The sequence below is a fragment of the Dendrobates tinctorius genome, unplaced genomic scaffold, assembly GCF_039654945.1.
Source record: "Dendrobates tinctorius isolate UK_male_01 unplaced genomic scaffold, ASM3965494v1 ptg000127l, whole genome shotgun sequence".
NCBI lineage: Eukaryota > Metazoa > Chordata > Amphibia > Anura > Dendrobatidae > Dendrobates > Dendrobates tinctorius.
The window spans coordinates 15,804,592-15,831,645 of NW_027361795.1; the positions used below are offsets into that span (position 1 = coordinate 15,804,592).

At 48.7% G+C, this 27,054-nt stretch overlaps 1 protein-coding gene across 1 annotated transcript in view; it reads right to left on the minus strand.

The window, feature by feature from the left end:
* Positions 1-27,054, minus strand: part of CYB5R1 (cytochrome b5 reductase 1) — a 288,183-nt gene that overhangs the window by 211,325 nt on the left and 49,804 nt on the right. Inside the window, exon 2 of the mRNA XM_073542557.1 lies at positions 26,001-26,147. Coding sequence (XP_073398658.1) covers positions 26,001-26,147 — 147 coding nt within the window. The remainder of the gene's footprint in view (positions 1-26,000; positions 26,148-27,054) is intronic.

The window sequence follows — 27,054 nt, forward strand, 5'->3', positions numbered from 1 at the left end:
AGAAATATGCCCCATCTTGATCCCCTTCATGTTGAAATATGCCCCATCTTGATCCCCTTCATGCAGAAATATGCCCCATCATGATCCCCTTCTTGTAGTAATATGCCCCATCATGATCCCCTTCATGTAGAAATTGTCCATTCCACCACCTCCATCATTTCCTCCTCCCCATCACCCCATCATTGCCCTCTCACCATCACTCCCATCGTTAGCCATCTCCCTATCACTCCTATCATTAGCCCTCTCCCCATCACTCCCATCGTTGGCTCTCTCCCCATCACTCCCATCGTTGGCTCTCTCCCCATCACTCCCATCATTGGCTCTCTCCCCATCACTCCCATCGTTGGCTCTCTCCCCATCACTCCCATCGTTGGCTCTCTCCCCATCACTCCCATCGTTGGCTCTCTCCCCATCACTCCCATCGTTGGCTCTCTCCCCATCACTCCCATCGTTGGCTCTCTCCCCATCACTCCCATCGTTGGCTCTCTCCCCATCACTCCCATCGTTGGCTCTCTCCCCATCACTCCCATCGTTGGCTCTCTCCCCATCACTCCCATCGTTGGCTCTCTCCCCATCACTCCCATCGTTGGCTCTCTCCCCATCACTCCCATCGTTGCCCTCTCCCCATCACTCCCATCGTTGGCCCTCTCCCCACCACTCCCATCGTTAGCCCTCTCCCCAACACTCCCATTGTTAGCCCTCTCCCCATCACTCCCATCATTTCCCTCTCCCCATCATTTCCCTCTCCCCATCACTCCCATCATTAGCCCTCTCCACATCACTCCCATCATTAGCCCTCTCCACATCACTCCCATCATTAGCCTTCTCCCCATCACACACACACCAGTGGCCACACTCACCTCTCTGCCCGCCGGCAACTTCCTTCCTCTCACTTCTTGTCACACATTGAGCGGTGTGGCTTGATGGCAACATCTTTCAGCTCTGTGGCCACGCCGCTCAACATGTGAGAGGAAGTGAGAGGAATGAAGCTGCAGCTTCGGAGCAGTGAGGTGAGGCCGCGTGCTCGCTTAGAGGGCTCTGCGTGCCCTCTCTGGCACTCGTGCCATAGGTTCGCCATCACTGCTCTAGGGCCTCCACCTGCGCCCTCAACCCCTACCATAATGAGACACACGTTTCAACAGTGCAGAGAGAATCCCCCCATCTCCATACTGTGCAGCTGGGGCTCACTGCAATTGTGACACCGCAGAGTCTGGTTGTCACAGTGACATTGCCTCCCTCTAAGGGGTAAAGTCATGCCTGGAGGCAGGAGGGGGCCCCCCATGCCATGTCACCCCCGACGAAGGAGACTTCCGAAACGTACGTCGGGGCGCGTTCTCAAGGCACACCACTTCACCCACCTCCAGGCATTCTCAGGTAATTACCTTTACATTACATGCCCTACATGCTCTCATTGGTTTAAGGCAGCAGCGCATATGTGATATTCGTTTGTTGTCTGGACATATACAGTGGGGCAAAAAAGTATTTAGTCAGTCAGCAATAGTGCAAGTTCCACCACTTAAAAAGATGAGAGGCGTCTGTAATTTACATCATAGGTAGACCTCAACTATGGGAGACAAACTGAGAAAAAAAATCCAGAAAATCACATTGTCTGTTTTCTTTTCATTTTATTTGCATATTATGGTGGAAAATAAGTATTTGGTCAGAAACAAGCAATCAAGATTTCTGGCTCTCACAGACCTGTAACTTCTTCTTTAAGAGTCTCCTCTTTCCTCCACTCATTACCTGTAGTAATGGCACCTGTTTAAACTTGTTATCAGTATAAAAAGACACCTGTGCACACCCTCAAACAGTCTGACTCCAAACTCCACTATGGTGAAGACCAAAGAGCTGTCAAAGGACACCAGAAACAAAATTGTAGCCCTGCACCAGGCTGGGAAGACTGAATCTGCAATAGCCAACCAGCTTGGAGTGAAGAAATCAACTGTGGGAGCAATAATTAGAAAATGGAAGACATGCAAGACCACTGATAATCTCCCTCGATCTGGTGCTCCACGCAAAATCCCACCCCGTGGGGTCAGAATGATCACAAGAACGGTGAGAAAAAATCCCAGAACCACGCGGGGGACCTAGTGAATGAACTGCAGAGAGCTGGGACCAATGTAACAAGGCCTACCATAAGTAACACACTACGCCACCATGGACTCAGATCCTGCAGTGCCAGACGTGTCCCACTGCTTAAGCCTGTACATGTCCGGGCCCGTCTGAAGTTTGCTAGAGAGCATTTGGATGATCCAGAGGAGTTTTGGGAGAATGTCCTATGGTCTGATGAAACCAAACTGGAACTGTTTGGTAGAAACACAACTTGTCGTGTTTGGAGGAAAAAGAATACTGAGTTGCATCCATCAAACACCATACCTACTGTAAAGCATGGTGGTGGAAACATCATGCTTTGGGGCTGTTTCTCTGCAAAGGGGCCAGGACGACTGATCCGGGTACATGAAAGAATGAATGGGGCCATGTATCGTGAGATTTTGAGTGCAAACCTCCTTCCATCAGCAAGGGCATTGAAGATGAAACGTGGCTGGGTCTTTCAACATGACAATGATCCAAAGCACACCGCCAGGGCAACGAAGGAGTGGCTTCGTAAGAAGCATTTCAAGGTCCTGGAGTGGCCTAGCCAGTCTCCAGATCTCAACCCTATAGAAAACCTTTGGAGGGAGTTGAAAGTCCGTGTTGCCAAGTGAAAAGCCAAAAACATCACTGCTCTAGAGGAGATCTGCATGGAGGAATGGGCCAACATACCAACAACAGTGTGTGGCAACCTTGTGAAGACTTACAGAAAACGTTTGACCTCTGTCATTGCCAACAAAGGATATATCACAAAGTATTGAGATGAAATTTTGTTTCTGACCAAATACTTATTTTCCACCATAATATGCAAATAAAATGAAAAAAAAACAGACAATGTGATTTTCTGGATTTTTTTTTCTCAGTTTGTCTCCCATAGTTGAGGTCTACCTATGATGTAAATTACAGACGCCTCTCATCTTTTTAAGTGGTGGAACTTGCACTATTGCTGACTGACTAAATACTTTTTTGCCCCACTGTATGTCCTTTTGATTCACATATATTTTTGCATATTTTTTTTTGCACCTTATATTTATTATATACATCACAAAACCTATGCAACGGTTTTTGGTAATAATTAATTCACAGTTTTCAGCAATATTTTGCATTTCTTGCACAATTTGCACAAACAGCACTTTTTGCACATCTTTGCACATTTTTTACATATTTTGCATTTCTTTAAAAAAAATCTTGTTTGATTTATCCATTTTCTATTGTCTGTTCACAGTGTTTTTGCACTTTATTATTTATGTAATATTATAATTTTGCTTACACCATCCTGTGTAATTATTGTGATCTGTGTAACTCTTGTGCTGCTAATATAACCCTTCTGATAGGGCTTACTATAAATTGTGACAGGAGGTGTGGTGTATAGAGATTTATTGTAATTGAGGTGATACTGGTTGAATTTATTATTTATATAAACCAGTTTATATATACTCACTTTAATTTCAGCGGTTTAATTGCCTCTTGCACTGAATAGTTTTATTCAGATATTTTTTATGCTATTGTGCCAAAAAATAATTAATAAAGGCAATTTTATTACACAATTCATTCTTTTTATTTTTATTTCATTCACGATCCTCACCAGGCATTTCACTCACCATCTCTAGTTGGTTTTTCTTATTTCATACCAGGTGGTCTGCCATCCATTTGTTTGGGAGGGGGCACTTCGTGCACACAAGTGCTCACCACATTGAGCCACTGAGTTAAATAAATTCATTTGAATTGTTCCCTCCCTATTCTAATTACCCATCATGAGTGGGCAGAGACACTAGATAGTGACCCAGCTGTTTACCTAGTAAAGGAGTGGCACAAGCTGATTCACACCCTGTTCCAGATGACCCACAGGAAGCACAGCAGTTATGGAAGGAGAGAGGCAAGCTGTTCATCTACGAGGGTAAACTGTGTCGGAGGAACATCAACTCGCGCACACACGAACTGGTCTGGCAGGTGGTAGTCCCGAAGCGGGATGCGCCAATGGTCTTGGAGGCGTACCACAATGGAGCAGGACACTTCGGGTGGAAGAAGTTGGAGGTCCTACTTCGTGAAAGATTCTACTGGGTTGGCATGAGGAGGGCCATTGAGAAGTGGTGCAGAGAATGTGGCCCATGCAACCTGCGCAGGAAAGACCGTAACAGCTAACGAGCCCCATTACAGCCGATCATCACAAAACAGCCGCTTGAACTGGTAGCCTTGGATCACATGAAGTTAACTCCAAGTAGGAATGGCTACACCTATGCTCTGACCATCGTTGACCATTACTCAAGGTTCTTGGTAGTCGTGCCTGTTAAAGACCAAACAGCGAAGACAGCAGCCAAGGCATTTCAGCAACACTTTTGTCAACCGCACGGATACCCTGAACAAGTACTCACCGACCAAGGTCCAGCCTTTGAGACAGAAGTGTTCCAGGAGTTCTGTAACATGTATGGTTGCAAGAAAATCAGGATGACGCCATACCATCCACAGACAAATGGCATGTGTGAGACGATGCACCAAGTGGTCGTTGACTTATTGAAGACCTTACCTATGGTAGAACGAAACCAATGGCCAGAGAAGTTGCCAGATCTGGTAGATCTATATAATCATATGTCAGTAAACTTCACCAATTGCACTCCAGCCTACCTGATGAAGGCAAGACCTAGCAAGTTACCCATTGATTTAGACATGGGAGTCTTAACCCCTGAGACGACATCACCAGATGCAGACTGGGATACAGAGCGGCGGCAACAATACCGCAAAGTGCAAGAATGTGTGGAGAAAAGTTTGTCCCAAGCAATACAAAGGCAGGAAAGGAATTACAATCAACACGCCCCTGCAGTTCCCTTGACACCAGGAGAACAAGTACTAAAAAGAAAAAGACGAGTTCACAAACTAGATGACCAGTGGGAGGCAGAGCCATACACCGTTATACCTTCAGACTTTAATAACACCAAGGTGTGCTTCATCAGTAAGGATGGAGGAGAAACCTTAGAGACAGTCTCAAGAGATCATCTAAAGGTGCGCCCTGATCAATTGAAAGACAAAGAGGAAGTCCAAGACACTCCACGGCCCACAGTAGAGGTGGAAGAGAAGATCCATACTATCCTTGGAGAATTTCCTTGGACATGGACACAAGTAAATCAGGCTATCATAGTACCAGTTCTAACCTTTCACCAGCCTACTGCATCGGATGAAGCAGAGACTCTTAATGAAATAGTTCCAGTAACAGATACCACATCTGCAGTGGAATGCAGAAATCTGTCCCCTGCTAGCAGCGAATCTGTCAATCTCATGGTGAGTCTAAGAATCAGGAGAAGGCAGTCCCGAATACCAATATTACACAAGTCCACTTATAGCGTAGTGACTAGTGCACCAGCAGTAGACATTAGAGAACAGATCAGGTCATCGGAGATACCTATACTGCGTAGATCCACTCGTAGTACCAGAGGTCAGATCCCTGTCCTTTATAGAGAATACATAATGTAAATAAATTAATAAGAATGTATAGTTGTAACCGTTAATCATGAGAGCCTACAGAGACTTACTGTATGAACTTTTTAAGTATTCGTAATAACCAGTTGAAGGACAATCGGGCCACAGGACTATTTGTGGTCAGAACTTTATTTGTAAATCGTTACCCCAATTTGGCCTTGAAAATAAACCGCCGGCGTGGCCGAAAAACCAGGCCCATCTACAGAGTGCCCTGTAGCCACGCCCAGAGACGACACACAAAGTGGGCTAAGGCGGTTCCCACCAACCAACCTCCAGGTACAAGGACAAAGACAATTCCTGGATGGCAGCGTAAGGACTGGTTGCTGCAGTAACTGTGCTATTGTTTCTTTTTCTTTTCTGGTTTTGATAATTTTTACATTTTTAAGACTTTGCAGATTTTCATTAATTGCTGTGGTTAACAATTCTTGTTATGTTTCCTCTGTCCGGGAGTACTGAACTTCACTGGGGGGAATGTGACACCCCAGAGTCCGGTTGTCACAGTGACATTGCTTCCCTCTAAGGGGTAAAGTCATGCCTGGAGGCAGGAGGGGGGCCCCCATGGCAGGTAACATAGATTACATGACAATTCCTGCTGCAGGTCAGAAAGGGGAGCTGCCTTATAAATTCTGGCCAGCAGAGGGGGTTAGTGAGTCAGCAAGCAGTCAGCTGTGAAAGAAAACAGGTGAGTTGTCATGGAAACGAGAACAGCTGAGCTGATGACAAGACAGTTAAGCCTGAGGTGAAGGATCATTCTGGAAGATCCAGTCGGTTGGTGAGAGAGAGTCGATCTGTGAAGAGGGAAAAGGACAAGAGCAGAGACAAGAGGCTCCGGGGAAGCTAAAAAACTGCGTATAGCAGACCCCAGAGCGAAGCGCTAATAGAGAGAAAGGGACGCCAGAGTCCTGGGTGGGCAGGAGCTGTATGTCCTGACCGCTGAATCTGGAAGTACATGGGACTGCAAGTTCCTGAGCAACATTGAACACCTGAGGGCACGGCAGCGGATCAGAACCCCGGGGCTGACGGCGAAAAGGACGGTACCCGGGGAATAGGCTCACGCTGACAGCCGTACAGGTTAGAGAAACTATCACGCAATAGAGGGTCGCAGCTTAGTTACAAACAGCAGAGACCCGCACACAAAGCGCAGAAGGAAGGTCCCAAACCCCCACCTGGTAGGGTGGATCCACTGAATGCCTCCAGGCAAGCCAGACTCAATCCATCACCTGTATGCGGTACTCCGGACTGCAACCACTTGCAAGTAAAAGGTAAAGAAACTGCACCTCTCTGTGTCCTTCTCTTATTTCTCCGCATCCCAACGTTCACCGCCATCTTAACTATTAATCAAATACAGTATCTTTGCCCTGGGGCCCCCGCTCTACCCGTGGGGAGCTGAATCATTCTTTGCTGTGCCACCATCAGCCTCAGAGGACCAAAACTGCAGCGTCGGCCACTCATTGCCGAACACCACAGGTGGCGTCACACTTAAATATCACACAACTTTCCTCTATTTTATTACTGGACGCCCAGGGCCACGGACCGGTTCACCGTCACCGTGACATCCATCATTGAAGTTAACGGGCCTGGTACCGAGTACCCTAAGGTCCTGCGGGGCGCTCCACAATCAGGCAGTGTTTAAATGAATATGCCTTGGAGATCAGTCACCCAGCTCAAGAGTCGTGGACATTGATCAAGGCCTAGTTTGAGCAATGGCTGTCTCCACTGAACCTGGAACCAGGGAAGGCAGTGTGAGATAACGGTGCAAACTTGATGGCAGTCTTACGCCAGGGCAACCTCACACACTTGCATTATATGGCTCATATCCTCAACCTGGTGATACAGCAATGTCTCCTCCACTTTCCTGGCCTGGTCGATGTTTGTGCACTTCCGCCGTGTGCACTCTGCAGGTGATCAACTTGCATCATTACAGAGGTCTTTTGAGCTACCAGTTAACCATTTCACATGCAATGTGCTGCCATGGTGGAATTCTCTTTGCATATGTTTCAGAGAATGTAGCAGCAGCGATGAGCCCTAGTGCAGTATGTCCTTTTGCATAGCCTGGGCCAACACAGTACAGAAGTGGTGCAAATCACACTTTTAGAATGGACAGAGATGAAGGACCTCTGCACAGTTTTGCAATGGCTACTAAGATAGTTAACGCTGACGATGCCATCATCATCACTATTATGGTCATCTACATGCTGGATCACACTTTGAATAGTCTGCGGAAGGAGGAGGTGGTCCCAGAGAAAGAGGTGGAAGCAAAAGTGGTTTCGGAAGGGATAACAATATCTCTAAGTTCCGGACTGTCTTTGCACACGCAACTGCCATGGGAGGGTGGATTACTGTGAGGCTCATGATACCAAACTGTTATTGAAGGTGCAGGAGCCGAGGAACAAATGGAGGAGTCCGAGGAGGAAGAAGTGATGGGCGCACAACAGTCATGAAGAGGAGATGAGATGATCATGAGATGAAGCGGATAATCTGCAACATGACGCCTGTATTCTTAGGGTTAGAAATAGTGCTGACTACTGGGTTACCACTCTGTTTGATTCACAGTACAAGAGTAAATTTTGCCAGATCCTCCCCCCCCCATGGAAAGAGAGTGCGTTTGCTGGAGTATTGAAACATGCTTGTAGACAATCTTAAGAGGAGTTTTCCCCAAAACAGCAGTGAGGCACAAAGTGTGCATCACATTTATAGGCTTACAACCCACCCTGGGATTGTTGAGTCGTCAAGGCAAATACTTTAGAAGCAGCAGTGTAAGTAGCATAAGCAATTTTTGTGAGTCGTTTTACACATTTTTTATACTAGCCCGTGAACCAGTTGAACAGAGTACAAGTCTGACACGTTGTGAACAACTTGAGAGGATGTTGCAGGAGTATCTTGAGCTCAATATCAATAACATCAGGCAGAACTTGGACACTTTTGCTTTTTGGTCTTCAAAAATGGAAGAGCGGCCTGAGTTCACCTGTAACACCTTGCAGGTTTTGTCATGCCCGGAAGCCAGCATTCTCTCAGTGTGTTTGCAGCGCTGCTGGTGGTGTCCTGATGGATAAATGCATTCGGCTGTCCCCTAAAAGTGTAGATCGCCTAACTTTCATCAAGATCAACAAGTCATGGATCTGCACTGACTTTTGCACCCCAGTAGCAGACAGGTCAGACTAGGCGATGTTGTAGATTTTAGTGTGCTGCATTGATCTCGCGTTATTGCAGTCTGTGACACCTTTGTCGCTGATGTTACAAACAATTTTTTGAAATGTGGAGATTCCAAGTCGTGTCTCCATCTGGTGGGTTGCCTATAGTGGAAAGGGTATCAGAGCCCCTTTATACTATTGTTACTTTGGGGAAAATGATGCCACTTTAGTGATTTGTGGCAATAATTTTTTTTAAATGTGGAGACTTCAAGTTGGGTCTCCAGCTGGTGGGTTGCCTATAGTGGAAGTGGTGTCAGAGCCCCTTCATACTAATTATACTCTGGATAAATTGATGCCACTTTTGTGGTGTGTGGCAATAATTTTTTGAAATGTTTGGATTCAAAATTGGGTCTCCTTCATGTGTGTTGCTTGTAGCAGTAGGGCTCCCAAACTAGCAGGCCTGCCCTTACTTTCAGTCAACTACCTGTGTTACTATCCTTAAATGTTTCTAATAATAGTAGTCAACCAAGCTGATATTTGTGCTACCTGAGTGTAGCTGAGCAAAAAAGAAGTTTAAGCTGTTGCAAGAGATATCAGGGCTCCCAACACAACAGATCGACGCTGGTCCCTCACCTACCTTGTCTTAATTTAAACTTAAATTCAAAGCTGTAAATGCATAGACCCTGATACCTCATGCATGGCCCATGGCTGACTGCTGCTATTTCTACTGTGGTTCAATTGATGACACTTTTCCCGGTGTCTGCCCCTAATTTTTGGAAATGTTTGGAATGTAAGTTGGGTCTTCGTCATGTGTGTTGCTTAAATTTGGCAGAGCTCTCAGAACACCAGGCCTACACCCAGTGGCGGATTATAATGAGGTCAATTTGGGCAGTTGCCCCGGGCCCAGTGGGGTTAAGGGGCCCACAGCCTAGGCCAGTAAATTGCCTCATTATAATCCACCACCGCGCAGGGCCGGATTATAGGCAGGGCAGGCGGGGCTTCAGCCCCGGGGCCCCCACCACAAGAGCTTCTAAGGGGGCCGCCACCACATTCCTGCTGGCTGCTGCAATGGCACTCCATCTTCTCCCCACCTAAAAGTGAGTGACCGTGGGGGCGGCATTATGTGCTCTGCTACCAGCAGCATCTACAAGTAGCGTGAACGCTGATGCTGCTGGTAGCGTGCAAAGGCTTGTGATGAGATCACAGGAGGGAAGGTGTCAGGACCCCCGATAATGTGACCCCTGTCTCCTCCCCTCCTGTGACCTCATCACAGGTCCTGTGCGCACAGCACAGAGCACTGAGAGCAGCCATGTATGTGGAGTGCGGCTCTGCGGGTGGAGGTCGGTGCTGGAGGCCCCATTATTCTCTATGTGGAGTGCGGGTGGAGGTCGGTGCTGGAGGCCCCATTATTCTCTATGTGGAGTGCGGCTCTGTGGGTGGAGGTCGGTGCTGGAGGCTCCATTATTCTCTATGTGGAGTGCGGCTCTGCGGGTGGTGATCGGTGCTGGAGGCTCCATTATTCTCTATGTGGAGTGCGGCTCTGCGGGTGGAGGTCGGTGCTGGAGGCTCCATTATTCTCTATGTGGAGTGTGGCTCTGCGGGTGGAGGTCGGTGCTGGAGGCTCCATTATCCTCTATGTGGAGTGTGGCTCTGCGGGTGGAGGTAGGTGCTGGAGGCTCCATTATTCTCTATGTGGAGTGTGGCTCTGCGGGTGGAGGTCGGTGCTGGAGGCTCCATTATTCTCTATGTGGAGTGCGGCCCTGCGGGTGGAGGTCGGTGCTGGAGGCCCCATTATTCTCTATGTGGAGTGCGGCTCTGCGGGTGGAGGTAGGTGCTGGAGGCTCCATTATTCTCTATGTGGAGTGTGGCTCTGCGGGTGGAGGTCGGTGCCGGAGGCTCCATTATTCTCTATGTGGAGTGAGGCTCTGTGGGTGGAGGTCGGTGCTGGAGGCCCCATTATTCTCTATGTGGAGTGCGGCTCTGCGGGTGGAGGTCGGTGCTGGAGGCTCCATTATTCTCTATGTGGAGTGCGTCTCTGCGGGTGGAGGTCGGTGCCGGAGGCTCCATTATTCTCTATGTGGAGTGTGGCTCTGCGGGTGGAGGTCGGTGCTGGAGGCTCCATTATCCTCTATGTGGAGTGTGGCTCTGCGGGTGGAGGTAGGTGCTGGAGGCTCCATTATTCTCTATGTGGAGTGTGGCTCTGCGGGTGGAGGTCGGTGCTGGAGGCTCCATTATTCTCTATGTGGAGTGCGGCCCTGCGGGTGGAGGTCGGTGCTGGAGGCCCCATTATTCTCTATGTGGAGTGCGGCTCTGCGGGTGGAGGTAGGTGCTGGAGGCTCCATTATTCTCTATGTGGAGTGTGGCTCTGCGGGTGGAGGTCGGTGCCGGAGGCTCCATTATTCTCTATGTGGAGTGAGGCTCTGTGGGTGGAGGTCGGTGCTGGAGGCCCCATTATTCTCTATGTGGAGTGCGGCTCTGTGGGTGGAGGTCGGTGCTGGAGGCTCCATTATTCTCTATGTGGAGTGCGGCTCTGCGGGTGGAGGTCGGTGCTGGAGGCCCCATTATTCTCTATGTGGAGTGTGGCTCTGCGGGTGGAGGTCGGTGCTGGAGGCTCCATTATTCTCTATGTGGAGTGTGGCTCTGCGGGTGGAGGTCGGTGCTGGAGGCTCCATTATTCTCTATGTGGAGTGCGGCTCTGCGGGTGGAGGTCGGTGCTGGAGGCTCCATTATTCTCTATGTGGAGTGTGGCTCTGCGGGTGGAGGTCGGTGCTGGAGGCCCCATTATTCTCTAGTGCGGCTCTGCGGGTGGAGGTCGGTGCTGGAGGCCCCATTATTCTCTATGTGGAGTGCGGCTCTGCGGGTGGAGGTCGGTGCTGGAGGCCCCATTATTCTCTATGTGGAGTGTGGCTCTGCGGGTGGAGGTCGGTGCTGGAGGCTCCATTATTCTCTATGTGGAGTGTGGCTCTGCGGGTGGAGGTCGGTGCTGGAGGCTCCATTATTCTCTATGTGGAGTGTGGCTCTGCGGGTGGAGGTCGGTGCTGGAGGCCCCATTATTCTCTAGTGCGGCTCTGCGGGTGGAGGTCGGTGCTGGAGGCTCCATTATTCTCTATGTGGAGTGTGGCTCTGCGGGTGGAGGTCGGTGCTGGAGGCCCCATTATTCTCTATGTGGAGTGCGGCTCTGCGGGTGGAGGTCGGTGCTGGAGGCTCCATTATTCTCTATGTGGAGTGGGGCTCTGCGAGGGAGGTCGGTGCTGGAGGCCCCATTATTCTCTATGTGGAGTGTGGCTCTGCGAGGGAGGTCGGTGCTGGAGGCTCCATTATTCTCTATGTGGAGTGCGGGTGGAGGTCGGTGCTGGAGGCTCCATTATTCTCTATGTGGCGTGCGGGTGGAGGTCGGTGCTGGAGACTCCATTATTCTCTATGTGGAGTGCGGGTGGAGGTCGGTGCTGGAGGCCCCATTATTCTCTATGTGGAGTGCGGCTCTGCGGGTGGAGGTAGGTGCTGGAGGCTCCATTATTCTCTATGTGGAGTGCGGCTCTGCGGGTGGAGGTCGGTGCTGGAGGCCCCATTATTCTCTATGTGGAGTGCGGCTCTGCGGGTGGAGGTAGGTGCTGGAGACCCCATTATTCTCTATGTGGAGTGCGGGTGGAGGTAGGTGCCGGAGGCTCCATTATTCTCTATGTGGAGTGCGGCTCTGCGGGTGGAGGTCGGTGCTGGAGGCTCCATTATTCTCTATGTGGAGTGCGGCTCTGCGGGTGGAGGTCGGTGCTGGAGGCCCCATTATTCTCTATGTGGAGTGCGGCTCTGTGGGTGGAGGTCGGTGCTGGAGGCTCCATTATTCTCTATGTGGAGTGCGGCTCTGCGGGTGGAGGTAGCTGCTGGAGACCCCATTATTCTCTATGTGGAGTGCGGGTGGAGGTAGGTGCCGGAGGCTCCATTATTCTCTATGTGGAGTGCGGCTCTGCGGGTGGAGGTCGGTGCTGGAGGCTCCATTATTCTCTATGTGGAGTGTGGCTCTGCGGGTGGAGGTCGGTGCTGGAGGCCCCATTATTCTCTATGTGGAGTGTGGCTCTGCGGGTGGAGGTCGGTGCTGGAGGCTCCATTATTCTCTATGTGGAGTGGGGCTCTGCGAGGGAGGTCGGTGCTGGAGGCCCCATTATTCTCTATGTGGAGTGTGGCTCTGCGAGGGAGGTCGGTGCTGGAGGCTCCATTATTCTCTATGTGGAGTGCGGGTGGAGGTTGGTGCTGGAGGCTCCATTATTCTCTATGTGGAGTGTGGCTCTGCGGGTGGAGGTCGGTGCTGGAGGCCCCATTATTCTCTATGTGGAGTGCGGCTCTGCGGGTGGAGGTCGGTGCTGGAGGCTCCATTATTCTCTATGTGGAGTGTGGCTCTGCGGGTGGAGGTCGGTGCCGGAGGCTCCATTATTCTCTATGTGGAGTGAGGCTCTGTGGGTGGAGGTCGGTGCTGGAGGCCCCATTATTCTCTATGTGGAGTGTGGCTCTGCGGGTGGAGGTCGGTGCTGGAGGCTCCATTATTCTCTATGTGGAGTGCGGCCCTGCGGGTGGAGGTCGGTGCTGGAGGCCCCATTATTCTCTATGTGGAGTGCGGCTCTGCGGGTGGAGGTAGGTGCTGGAGGCTCCATTATTCTCTATGTGGAGTGTGGCTCTGCGGGTGGAGGTCGGTGCCGGAGGCTCCATTATTCTCTATGTGGAGTGAGGCTCTGTGGGTGGAGGTCGGTGCTGGAGGCCCCATTATTCTCTATGTGGAGTGCGGCTCTGCGGGTGGAGGTCGGTGCTGGAGGCTCCATTATTCTCTATGTGGAGTGCGTCTCTGCGGGTGGAGGTCGGTGCCGGAGGCTCCATTATTCTCTATGTGGAGTGTGGCTCTGCGGGTGGAGGTCGGTGCTGGAGGCTCCATTATCCTCTATGTGGAGTGTGGCTCTGCGGGTGGAGGTAGGTGCTGGAGGCTCCATTATTCTCTATGTGGAGTGTGGCTCTGCGGGTGGAGGTCGGTGCTGGAGGCTCCATTATTCTCTATGTGGAGTGCGGCCCTGCGGGTGGAGGTCGGTGCTGGAGGCCCCATTATTCTCTATGTGGAGTGCGGCTCTGCGGGTGGAGGTAGGTGCTGGAGGCTCCATTATTCTCTATGTGGAGTGTGGCTCTGCGGGTGGAGGTCGGTGCCGGAGGCTCCATTATTCTCTATGTGGAGTGAGGCTCTGTGGGTGGAGGTCGGTGCTGGAGGCCCCATTATTCTCTAGTGCGGCTCTGCGGGTGGAGGTCGGTGCTGGAGGCCCCATTATTCTCTATGTGGAGTGCGGCTCTGCGGGTGGAGGTCGGTGCTGGAGGCCCCATTATTCTCTATGTGGAGTGTGGCTCTGCGGGTGGAGGTCGGTGCTGGAGGCTCCATTATTCTCTATGTGGAGTGTGGCTCTGCGGGTGGAGGTCGGTGCTGGAGGCTCCATTATTCTCTATGTGGAGTGCGGCTCTGCGGGTGGAGGTCGGTGCTGGAGGCTCCATTATTCTCTATGTGGAGTGTGGCTCTGCGGGTGGAGGTCGGTGCTGGAGGCCCCATTATTCTCTAGTGCGGCTCTGCGGGTGGAGGTCGGTGCTGGAGGCCCCATTATTCTCTATGTGGAGTGCGGCTCTGCGGGTGGAGGTCGGTGCTGGAGGCCCCATTATTCTCTATGTGGAGTGTGGCTCTGCGGGTGGAGGTCGGTGCTGGAGGCTCCATTATTCTCTATGTGGAGTGTGGCTCTGCGGGTGGAGGTCGGTGCTGGAGGCTCCATTATTCTCTATGTGGAGTGTGGCTCTGCGGGTGGAGGTCGGTGCTGGAGGCCCCATTATTCTCTAGTGCGGCTCTGCGGGTGGAGGTCGGTGCTGGAGGCTCCATTATTCTCTATGTGGAGTGTGGCTCTGCGGGTGGAGGTCGGTGCTGGAGGCCCCATTATTCTCTATGTGGAGTGCGGCTCTGCGGGTGGAGGTCGGTGCTGGAGGCTCCATTATTCTCTATGTGGAGTGGGGCTCTGCGAGGGAGGTCGGTGCTGGAGGCCCCATTATTCTCTATGTGGAGTGTGGCTCTGCGAGGGAGGTCGGTGCTGGAGGCTCCATTATTCTCTATGTGGAGTGCGGGTGGAGGTCGGTGCTGGAGGCTCCATTATTCTCTATGTGGCGTGCGGGTGGAGGTCGGTGCTGGAGACTCCATTATTCTCTATGTGGAGTGCGGGTGGAGGTCGGTGCTGGAGGCCCCATTATTCTCTATGTGGAGTGCGGCTCTGCGGGTGGAGGTAGGTGCTGGAGGCTCCATTATTCTCTATGTGGAGTGCGGCTCTGCGGGTGGAGGTCGGTGCTGGAGGCCCCATTATTCTCTATGTGGAGTGCGGCTCTGCGGGTGGAGGTAGGTGCTGGAGACCCCATTATTCTCTATGTGGAGTGCGGGTGGAGGTAGGTGCCGGAGGCTCCATTATTCTCTATGTGGAGTGCGGCTCTGCGGGTGGAGGTCGGTGCTGGAGGCTCCATTATTCTCTATGTGGAGTGCGGCTCTGCGGGTGGAGGTCGGTGCTGGAGGCCCCATTATTCTCTATGTGGAGTGCGGCTCTGTGGGTGGAGGTCGGTGCTGGAGGCTCCATTATTCTCTATGTGGAGTGCGGCTCTGCGGGTGGAGGTAGCTGCTGGAGACCCCATTATTCTCTATGTGGAGTGCGGGTGGAGGTAGGTGCCGGAGGCTCCATTATTCTCTATGTGGAGTGCGGCTCTGCGGGTGGAGGTCGGTGCTGGAGGCTCCATTATTCTCTATGTGGAGTGTGGCTCTGCGGGTGGAGGTCGGTGCTGGAGGCCCCATTATTCTCTATGTGGAGTGTGGCTCTGCGGGTGGAGGTCGGTGCTGGAGGCTCCATTATTCTCTATGTGGAGTGGGGCTCTGCGAGGGAGGTCGGTGCTGGAGGCCCCATTATTCTCTATGTGGAGTGTGGCTCTGCGAGGGAGGTCGGTGCTGGAGGCTCCATTATTCTCTATGTGGAGTGCGGGTGGAGGTTGGTGCTGGAGGCTCCATTATTCTCTATGTGGAGTGTGGCTCTGCGGGTGGAGGTCGGTGCTGGAGGCCCCATTATTCTCTATGTGGAGTGCGGCTCTGCGGGTGGAGGTCGGTGCTGGAGGCTCCATTATTCTCTATGTGGAGTGCGGCTCTGCGGGAGGAGGTCGGTGCTGGAGGCCCCATTATTCTCTATGTGGAGTGCGGCTCTGCGGGTGGAGGTAGGTGCTGGAGGCCCCATTATTCTCTATGTGGAGTGTGGCTCTGCAGGTGGAGGTAGGTGCTGGAGGCTCCATTATTCTCTATGTGGAGTGGGGCTCTGCGGGTGGAGGTCGGATCTGGAGGCTCCATTATTCTCTATGTGGAGTGCGGCTCTGCGGGTGGAGGTCGGTGCTGGAGGCTCCATTATTCTCTATGTGGAGTGCGGCTCTGCGGGTGGAGGTCGGTGCTGGAGGCTCCATTATTCTCTATGTGGAGTGCGGCTCTGCGGGTGGAGGTCGGTGCTGGAGGCTCCATTATTCTCTATGTGGAGTGCGGCTCTGCGGGTGGAGGTCGGTGCTGGAGGCCCCATTATTCTCTATGTAGAGTGTGGCTCTACGATTCGTGACCCCCGTCACGTGACGAGGGGGGGCCCACAGAGTCTGAACTGCCCCAGGCCCTGGCTACCCTTAATCCACCCCTGCCTACACCTGTCATTCATCCCTGTTACTGATCAATGTTTAAACTAGAAATCCTGGTCCAAGCCCTGTCCCAGGCTCCGTCCCATGCATCTATGCAGCACAATTATAATAGATGTCTGTTCCTAATCTGAGCTGTTTTGGCAGCTTTTTGCCCCCCCGGAGGTGTTGTCTATGCATTTGCTTTTACCTTCTATTGAATAGGGTTCGGATATGTTCGATGAACTGTTCAACAAACTGTTAGGCGTATTTCAGGCCGTTCGCTAATGTGAACCGATCCTTGGAAGGTTTGTTCATCACTAGCTCTGGCAAATTTGATTATGTTTTTAGAAACTGCTGAACTACCAAGTTGAGCACATTTGCCAAGCACGGTACGTGTGTGAGCTTGCCAACCTTCACAGCTGCCACCAGGTTACAACCATTATCACACACGACCATGCCTGTGTAAGGTTTGGCCAGGGTGGTAGTCGTGGCTGAGGACTTCTGCTCCATCACACACTGGCCTCCCCTCACATAAACATAGTGTCCCTTAGTCAGCATACCTTTGTCTTCAGGTCCAGCATCATCAGGTTCTCTTCTGTGCCACTGAAGGCAGTCTGCAGACGATTTTGCAAGAATTGAGCCACAGTCCATTTCAACTTGAAAACTGAACATCTTTAATGTTTCCATTTCTCAGCACATCCAAGTATTTCACAGAATTATCCACAGGTTGCAAATCACGTTTCTTAATCTTTCCCTCTACTACTTGCCACGTCCTCCAGTACATTACAGAGTAACAGCGCCTTTGGCGGTACCGCAGCGTCCTCCTTGTCCAGACTCACTGTATTTGGGGATCCCCTCGTCTGTTTCACCCTGGATCGAAGGGCATCAGCCCATGCAATGACCTGCCACATATTGGACAGTCTGTGCCCTGTACTCTTCCTGGACCTCTTTCTTTCTTCTCTTCCAAACTGCTGCAACACGGATACTTAATATTGTGCATCTGTCCTAAGTATCCCCAGATAGCTGGGCTTCTCTGCTTTGTTAACGTTACAGGCCTGCTGTGGCATCCTGGTCCTATAACCCATGTGGACGGTTCGGGCCCTTCTGACTCAACCTCAACATCTGCACTTTCTTACCACACAGCAGCCCCTCCTACAGTTTAAATATTCACATGCTGGTTTCTTATCCCTACTATCATATATACACTCCCCTGAACTCTGTGCTCCCATCTAATGTCCCATCTTATAACTGCACTTACCCTATTAAACATAGCAGCATTACAACAGTATAACATTATACAAACATATACACTTAGCAAGAAATGGTAATACACATAACAGTGTAGCAGTACCATTGTATAGAAATGGTAATACACATAATGGTGTAGCAGTACCATTATATAGTAACAAATATAAATACACTGATAATATACGGCACCAGGACGAACGGGAAAGGAAAGGTATAACTGTAATATATTATACCCCCTACACCTGGTTGAAGGTTCAGCGGCAAAAACAACAGATCTGTTTGGTCTGTTATTCCATTAAGTAACTGTGCCACGGTGTGCACTTTGTCTCCTAGACAGCAGAGCCTTTTTCTGCTTTTTTGAGGCAGTGCTGCAGAGCTTCCAGCTTCCAGCTGATGTGGACTATGTCCTCTGAGATAACAAATAGGAGATGGAGGATGAGGAGGAGCAAGAGGGGGTGCAGGTGTAAGCAGGTTGCAAGAAAGGCAGAGCAAGGGTTAACAATTTAATTTAACAGTCAAAATACTCATCGTGGGGAGATAAACAGTTAAAGGGGCAAATGATAGGGAAATAGGTAACCACAATGTGATAATAGTCCTTGCAGTTAACTTATCATCACGGCCCCCTGAGGAAGCCCGCACGAAACGTGCATTGGGGCTGTGCGGTCTCCTTGCACATAAAGGACTTATATTTGTAAGCTCTAATCTAGTGGCACTATGACACTTTATTGATATTGAGGTATTTTTGGTGTCCCAATATAGGAGTTTCATTAGTGGCAGTTTCTATTATGTGATATTTATTCACTTGATGGTCTCTTATGTTGTTGCCATTTTGTAATGGGACTTTAATAATGTAATATTTATGGGGGTTTAATTTCTTGGTCCAGAAATGATTTGCATGTGCTTTTGACCTTGTACTGTTTATGACTTTCACGTTTTTATACACATATACATTTTTTTAATTTATTTAATTATTGTGTGATATTTATTGAATAAAATCTATCTTGATATTTTAAACAGGTTTTAGTACTCCCCTTTTTCTTTGTGTATACATATTCATGTTTTGGAGTATAAGAACCAGTAGAAAAATTGGAGCATGCGATAAATAGCATATAAAATGATCAAATTTTATTAAAATAGAGTACTACAATTAATACAAGTGTGACAATGTACTAACCAGACAAAATAGACGGTATCAACCCAAAATACCCTACTCCTCCATCAAGGTGGAAAAATAGCCCCAGAATGCATTCCCATACGGGCCCATGTCCTACAAGTAACAGTATGAAAAAAGCACCCAGACAATAGGTCCAAAATTAGACATCATAAAGGTGAAATGAGGGAGGGCGCCAGTGTAATATAATAGCCCGCTGCAAAGTTCAGCGGAGTAAGATAGAAGACAGACCACAGGGGAGCTTACCGGGACAATTGCCAATAATTGTTTCTGTGTTACTTACAGTTGTCTCTACTCCGATTATGGATTTTCGCGCACGTGACCATACGTGGCATACACAGCTTAATGACGTGTTTCAGGACAATTCAGACGGGGAATGTGTTGGCTCTAACAAGGATATACAGGAAGATATTTACCACTTTAAGGAATTACTACGCAAGAGAACTCGGATTTGGTGGAATCACGAGTTCCTGGACCAATATATACAGAATGACCTGATCCCGAGAGGTCTCCGGATCCAGGTCTTTCCCTCATTTCCAGTTTTGGATGAGACATTTAAAAATAAATGGGAAGAACTAACTAATGAGTGCTCTAAGGGTTTCATGATTATTTTAAAACAGCTGAACCATGATTCCCTTACCACGATTGAGACCGAGATTGACGCATTACAGTCCACCCTACAAAAGGAGATGTCCAATGACGCCCTTAAAAAATTGAATGATCAAATTGATGCTGAACTACAAAAATGGGCTCAAGACATCCAGGCCAATAAGGCAAAAAAATTTAAAAGGGATGTTCAGGACAAATTAACGTCGAGAGTCTATCGATGGCGGGATACTACTGGCCAGTCACGTCCAAAATACAGGAACATGTCCCATTCTCGTTCAATGTCCACATCATTGAGATCTAATGTTTCTAATTATGATGATGACACAGGACAGAGAAGTCCTGGTCAGAGCACTAACACTAATGTGGCTCCCGCCAAGAGGATCGAAACTCGTCAGTCGCCTAAAAACAAACCAGCTGGATCAATGGCCCCCCAGGTCGGTTCCCGGGGGGATTTACAGGTACTCAATCTCTCTACTCATGTGCTTACTGAGATACAATTGGAGGTTCTTAGTAAAGGCCTGACTTTTTCACCCACTAACCCATTCAATTACTTTACAGCCCTGAAAGATCTTCAATTATTCTCAAGAAAACTCATTTTGAAAAAGCTCCATGCTCGAAGTCACATCCCTGAGGCCCTGAGTGATGTTGAAAGGGAGGCACTTCGTGATTTGGAGGACCTGCTCTCTGAACAGGGCAGCCAGTGCACAAGTAAGTTTCCTCCCCTGGTTCGGCCTAAGTCCACTAGGTTCCCCCCTTTGTCTATCAGTCCATCTGTTGAGATCTTTACCAAATTGGTAAGTGATGATTTTAAAAAACTATCCTCGAGATGTAAATTTGATAATCTTACTCATAAACAACGCCAGGCAATCTCCCAACTACAATCTTTGGTGGATGTAGTCTTTAAACCGGCTGACAAAAGGGGAACATAGTGGTTTGGCCCAACCAGAAATATGAACGGGAGGCATTTTGCCAACTTAGGGATCCAGATACATATATGAAACTTCCCTCTGATCCCAGGGCCTCTTTCTCATGGGAACTTCAAGTGATCCTTGAGAGGGCATTTCAGAATGGTATCATAACTAAAAAAGATCTTGATGGGTTGGTAGTCAGGTCTCCTAGGAACCCCACATTCTATCTCTTACCCAAGGTCCACAAGGATGCCCTTGACCCCCTGGGGCATCCTATCGTGTCGGGTGGTATGTGTGAACCTGTATGTCAATTTATTGACTTTTATTTGAAACCACTTGTTGAATCACTGCCTTCCTACATCCGTGACACGACGGACGTTCTGGCGTGGGTCGATGGCATCCTTGTGGAATCTTCCACTCTTTTGGTGATTGCTGACGTGGAGAGTCTCTACACCTGTATCGATCATTCAGTGGGTTTGGATGCTGTTCGCTGGTTTTTGGGGACCTCTGACCTGGATGGCCCTCTATGTGAGCTGATCCTCGAGCTGGTTGGCTTTATCCTCACCCACAACTTTTTCGTCTTCAAAGGCCAATTTTATTTTCAGAAGCGGGGCACAGCCATGGGCACGGCCTGTTTGCCTACGTACGCCAATCTCTTCCTTGGCGCCTGGGAGAGAGAGGTGTTTGGCGACAGAGGTCCGTGGGGCACGTCCCATGTGCTGTGCCGGTATTGCTACATAGATGATCTTCTGTTCATTTTGACATATAATCATGAGTGGCATAACATGCGGGCTATTCTACGTAAGCACTGGTCTATTGTTGAGATAGACCCCTCCCTGGGGGCTGCCCTGGGGAGTTTTCCCTCTATGACACCTCGTAGATCAAAAAATCTAAATGACCTCTTGGAACGGAGCCACTATGTTCCCACCCCCAGGAACTTTTTTGGTTCCAGCGGTCCTGTAGGTGGGTCATTTTCATGTGGGCACTGCCTCGCTTGCGCCAATATCCTGCGCTGCTCCACCTTCAGTTCCTCAGATGACACGAGGCAGTTCAAGATCAGACATCGCATTTTGTGTGGCACATCGAATGTGATTTATTACGCCACATGTCCGTGCCCTAAGATCTATGTGAAAAATGAGGATGAATGAACTCATGGAGATCAACATCCAACACTGCGGAGACACCATCACATTTCTCAACGCAGTGATTCTAGAGCAATGCCCCCATCCCTTATGGGAAATATGCAAAAACATGCAAAACACAACCCGCTCGCTGAGACACCATCACATGTTTCTCAACGCAAGCAATGACTAGCCAGGTCTTTCCCCGGGAAAGAACAACCACAGGAAAGGCCAGGTCTTTCCCCGGGAAGGAACAACCACGGGAAGAGCAGTCTCCAATGAAGGAAACCACCTATGCCAAAACATGGTAGGAGCAATGCCTAGTAAAAAACTGCATTGAGAAACATGTGATGGTGTCTCCGCAGTGTTGGGTGTTGATCTCCATGAGTTCATTCATCACAGTCTTTTATTAGGCATTGCTCCTACTAGCCAGTTTCCTACTCCACACTGATGAGGGGCAATACCCCAAAACAGCTGTCTGTGGATGGATACCATGTTTTGGCATAGGTGGTTTTCTTCATTGGAGACTGCCCTTCCAGTGGTTGTTCCTTCCAGGGGAAAGACCTGGCTAGTCATTGCTTGGGTTGAGAAACATGTGATGGTGTCTCGGTGGCTTGTGTTTTGCATGTTTTTGCACATTTCCCATAAGGGATGGGGGCATTGCTCTAGAATCACTGCGTTGAGAAACATGTAATGGTGTCTCCGCAGTGTTGAATGTTGATCTCCATGAGTTCATTCATCCTCATTTTTCACAGTCTTTTACTAGGCATTGCTCCTACTAGCCAGTTTCCTACTCCACACTGATGAGGGGCAATACCCCGAAACAGCTGTCTGTGGATGGATACCATGTTTTGGCATGGATGGTTTCCTTCATCGGAGACTGCCCTTCCCGTGGTTGTTCCTTCCCGAGGAAAGACCTGGCTAGTCATTGCTTGCATTGAGAAACATGTGATGGTGTCTCCGCGGCTTGTGTTTTGCATGTTTTTGCATGTTTCCCGTAAGGGATGGGGACATTGCTCTAGAATCACTGCGTTGAGAAACATGTGATGGTGTCTCTGCAGTGTTGGATGTTGATCTCCATGAGTTCATTCATCCTCATTTTTCACAGTCTTTTACTAGGCATTGCTCCTACTAGCCAGTTTCCTACTCCACACTGATGAGGGGCAATACCCCGAAACAGCTGTCTGTGAATGGATACCATGTTTTGGCATAAGTGGTTTCCTTCATTGGAGACTGCCCTTCCCGTGGTTGTTCCTTCCCGGGGAAAGACCTGGCTAGTCATTGCTTGCGTTGAGAAACATGTGATGGTGTCTCCGCGGCTTGTGTTTTGCATTTCTAAGATCTATGTGGGCCTGACCACCAGGGAACTGAGAGTGCGGGTTCGAGAGCATATCCGGGACATTGGCGCGGCCAGGACGGTGTCCGATCTGGTTGAGGTGAAAACAATCCTGGACACTTTCGGTTGCAACACCATTGTGATGCTGGATTGCTGAGAGTTAGGGGGATTGATGTACTACACATGGGCATCAGAGGCAGCGATAATATAAAAATATCCTTGCACAAATGGAAGCGAGATGTATTGTTGAGTTAGATACTATGACTCCGAGAGGACTCAATGAGTATTTAAGTTTCGCCCCCTTTCTTTAATTAGTATGCCCATGTGTTGGTACATATATATCATTATATTTTATTTTTCCATGACCCTCACTTCTACACGGCAATATATCATCATCGGTGTGCCTTATTGATGTATTGTTGCGTATTTTTTGAATATTGATTTTTGTTATTTCCTTTTCCCTTCTTTTTGCCTTCACAAATCTCAGTATCCTCCCATAGGCTCCATGGCAGCCTTTTTTCGCTTTTATTGTTATTATCTTTAAATGTGTTTTTTCACTGATTTTAATTTCTCCTTTTTCTCTTATGTGCATTTCTTTAGTTTACAGTACTTCTCCTGTTCTGGACATTGATGTGACACTATCATATGATTGGATTACTACCAGCAAGCATCTGCAGCATTTTATGGACATTTATACTTGTCTCATTGTTGGATTTCTCTTATAATAATGTTTTGCTATATATGTATTCCTTCACTGAGATACCGCCTCATGTACTTTTATACAAATTTCCAATCAACTAAGTGTTGTTATTTGTATACCTTTTGTTGAGGTTATTTGTGCACTACGCTATTTACATTCGGCGGTTACGAGATGGACCTATGTATATATATTTTTTTTATGGCATTATATATACTTTATGTAGTATGCAATTTCTCCTCCTCTTAAATATTATGTATTGCTGCATTTATCATGTTTTTGTATTAACCTCCCTCCCTTTATTGTCTCATTTCCGTGATGGATGGCTGTGCGCATCGCTCTCTGCACTTTGCGGCTCCACACTGCAGTCGGCATCTTTATGTACTGTCCGCGCGCCCGGGTTACAGTCCGGTGTGTGCGCACTTGTGCATGATGCCTGTAATGCTCTGTAAGACCTGCAGAGGCTGGGGCACATGCGCCGAGAGCACCATCATCACTGGCTAATTCCGGTCACATGACTGAGTTCAGGGGCTACTTTAAGGTCCTATTTGGACCTTTTCATTAGATTCCTATTGATAAAGCGGCCTGAGGTGCCGCGAAACGCGCGTCGGGGGTGGCATAGCCTGGTTCCCCCTCTACTCCTTGCCCCGGTAAGCTCCCCTGTGGCTGTCTTCTATCTTACTCCGCTGCACTTTGCAGTGGGCTATTATATTACACTGGCACCCTCCCTCATTTCACCTTTATGATGTCTAATTTTGGACCTATTGTCTGGGCGCTTTTTTCATACTGTTACTTGTAGGACATGGGCCCGTATGGGAATGCATTCTGGGGCTATTTTTCCACCTTGATGGATGAGTAGGGTATTTTGGGTTGATACCGTTTATTTTTTCTGGTTAGCACATTGTTACACTTGTATTAATTGTAGCACTCCATTCTATTAAAATTTGATTACTTTATATGCAATTTATCGCATGCTCCAATTTTTCTCCTGGTTCTTATAGTGCATTTTGAGCTTGTGCAATTGGCGCTGGTGTTTGGGTTGCTCTTCCCCATCTCCATTATGCCACATTATGCTTAAGGAATTTTTGTTGCCATGTTTTGGAGTATACCTGTTGTTTTTTTAATATTCTATGGTATTAGATCTATTTTTGCTCTATTTTCTTGTTTCAACTTATCGTGTTCGTAGCTTCCTCGGCCACGGATGATCCGATGAGGGCTGTAAGCCCAACAACGGTCGGAGCAGTGTCCTCAGTGGAGTTTCCAAAGCTCACGGTTCTGGCAACAATGAGCAGTCTCCAGTTTTTACTCGTTGAGCCAAATAGTTCATAAACTTGTGCAGCCAAAGTGAAGGGGATTGTGTGCAGTCTATTAACAAGGGGGGTCTGCGGCGTGCTGTCCGGCAAAGAGGGCCACAACGAACAGTCCTGAACACAGCCCCCGTTCCTGTGCCCGTGAGCGATACTCAGCTTAACAGAGCCCATGGCCCTTCCTCTGCTGCTGGTCTCAACGGCATGCTTATGTGTAGCTGCCCGTGGTACGTTGCAGTGCAGCTGCACACAAAGCGGAGCACGCTGCACACACACCTGCACTGACACCGCCAACAATAAACTGCCCGTCGCTTCACGCACTTTTTCCTTTGCGGCTCCCCCTGCTTCCGGGTCACAAGGTCTGTCCGGTCCCCTATTCTTTCCCCTGGACAACCTGGGATGCAGCTTTGACAGTTCCGGACCCAGCGCAGTACAGGTGCCCACAGCCCGGTCTTCCTCCTTACACAGGAACTGCTGTAGGAGGTGGAGGAAACCCTGATTGATGTAAGGCCAGCAATTTTCGGCATTGGAAGCACATGCCCCGTGCCAGCCCCAGCCTTCACAATGTTCACCCAGTGTGCAGTCATCCCTGTCCACAAGTGGTTGTGCACTTCTCGGTCATTAAGCACAGGTGATGTTCCTGGGCACATGCTGGTACAAGGCTGGGATACTACACCAGGAGAAAAAGTGGTGGCTGGGGACCACGTACCGAGGAATGGCTGCCGCCATGAGTAAGTGGAAATCCTCAGTGTCTACCAGCCATACGGTCACCATATGGTGGTAATTTCAGCCTTGGTCTTTGTATAGAGATTTATTTTCAGTAACAGCATGGTCAGCTGTTCAAATTCCTTTATACCCATGAATAGAGTGTGCCACAATAGTTGTGATCAGGGTTATCGGGTAGAAGCCCACTCAGATGTTTCATCTCACCTGAGCTAAACCCTTAGCGAAGCCTCTGGATAGTGCCCTTGTGTTTTTCTCCTCATCCTCTTTGTTTGCAAAGTGTTTCACTAAGTGACAAGTCTTTCAACCCATCACTATATAACATACTGTACAATTGCAAAAAATTATAAGAAAAATTGTTAATGATTTCATAAATACTTAGCTTAGATGCAGTTCTCCAATTTAGGAAGTTACTACTTATAAATAGGATACACTTTCATAAAAAAGCAGAAGACATTTTTTTTTAAAAAAAGGAGTTGATTATGGACGAAGAATACTTACCATTTTGTGAGTGAGTCGTAATTTGTATTTTTTGTTTGGATCTTGAAATGTCACACATTTCCTTTTTTTATTGATCATGTAATTTCCAGCAGCCACACCAAACATAGTTAACAAGACCATACCAATGGCTACAAATGCCCCTTTTACCTGGAAAAATGAAACAAAGTCCCATAGTAAACAAAATTGTGATATTTAAGTTAAGCGATCAGGCACGAGTATTAAAATAGGCTGTAAAAAAGAAAACAAAATAATTTCACACATATACTTACACTGACACATGTTTATATATATATATATATATATATATATATATACACATATACATACATTGGGTACAGAAAGTATTCAGACCAAAGTAAATTTTTTCACTCTTTGTTTCATTGCAACCATTTTGAAAACTAGGCACTGCTCATCACCTGCCCAATACAATCCCAACAGTGAAACATGGTGGTGGCAGCATCATCCTATGGGGTTGTTTTTCAGCTGCAGAGACAGGACGACTGGTTACAATTGAAGGAATCATGAATGAGGCAAAATACAGACATATCATGGATGAAAACCTCTTCCTGAGTGCTCTGGACCTCAGACTTGGCCGAAGGTTCACCTTCCAACAAGACAATGGCCCTAAGCACACAGCTAAAATAACAAAGAAGTGGCTTAAGAGCAACTCTTTTACCATTCTTGACTGGCCCACCCAGAGCTCTGACCTAAACCCAATTGAGCATCTTTGGAGAGAACTGAAAATGGCTGTCCACCAGCATTCACCATCCAACCTGACGGAACTGAAGAGGATCTGCAAGGAAGAATGGCAGAGGATCCCCAAATCCAACTTGTTTCTTTGGTGAGGAGGCACTCTAGAGATGCGTCACGTTGTCTGGGTTACATTTCCGACCGGGTGATGTGAGCACTAAGTGCTGTTCCCTCCAGGACGTCACAACATGATGATTATGCACCAACAAACAAGCTTAGCCAATTACCTCATGATTATGTGAGGGAGGTCCAGGGCCGTAGTTATGGCTGAGAATAACAAGTCTTGCACGCCTCCCGTCACATG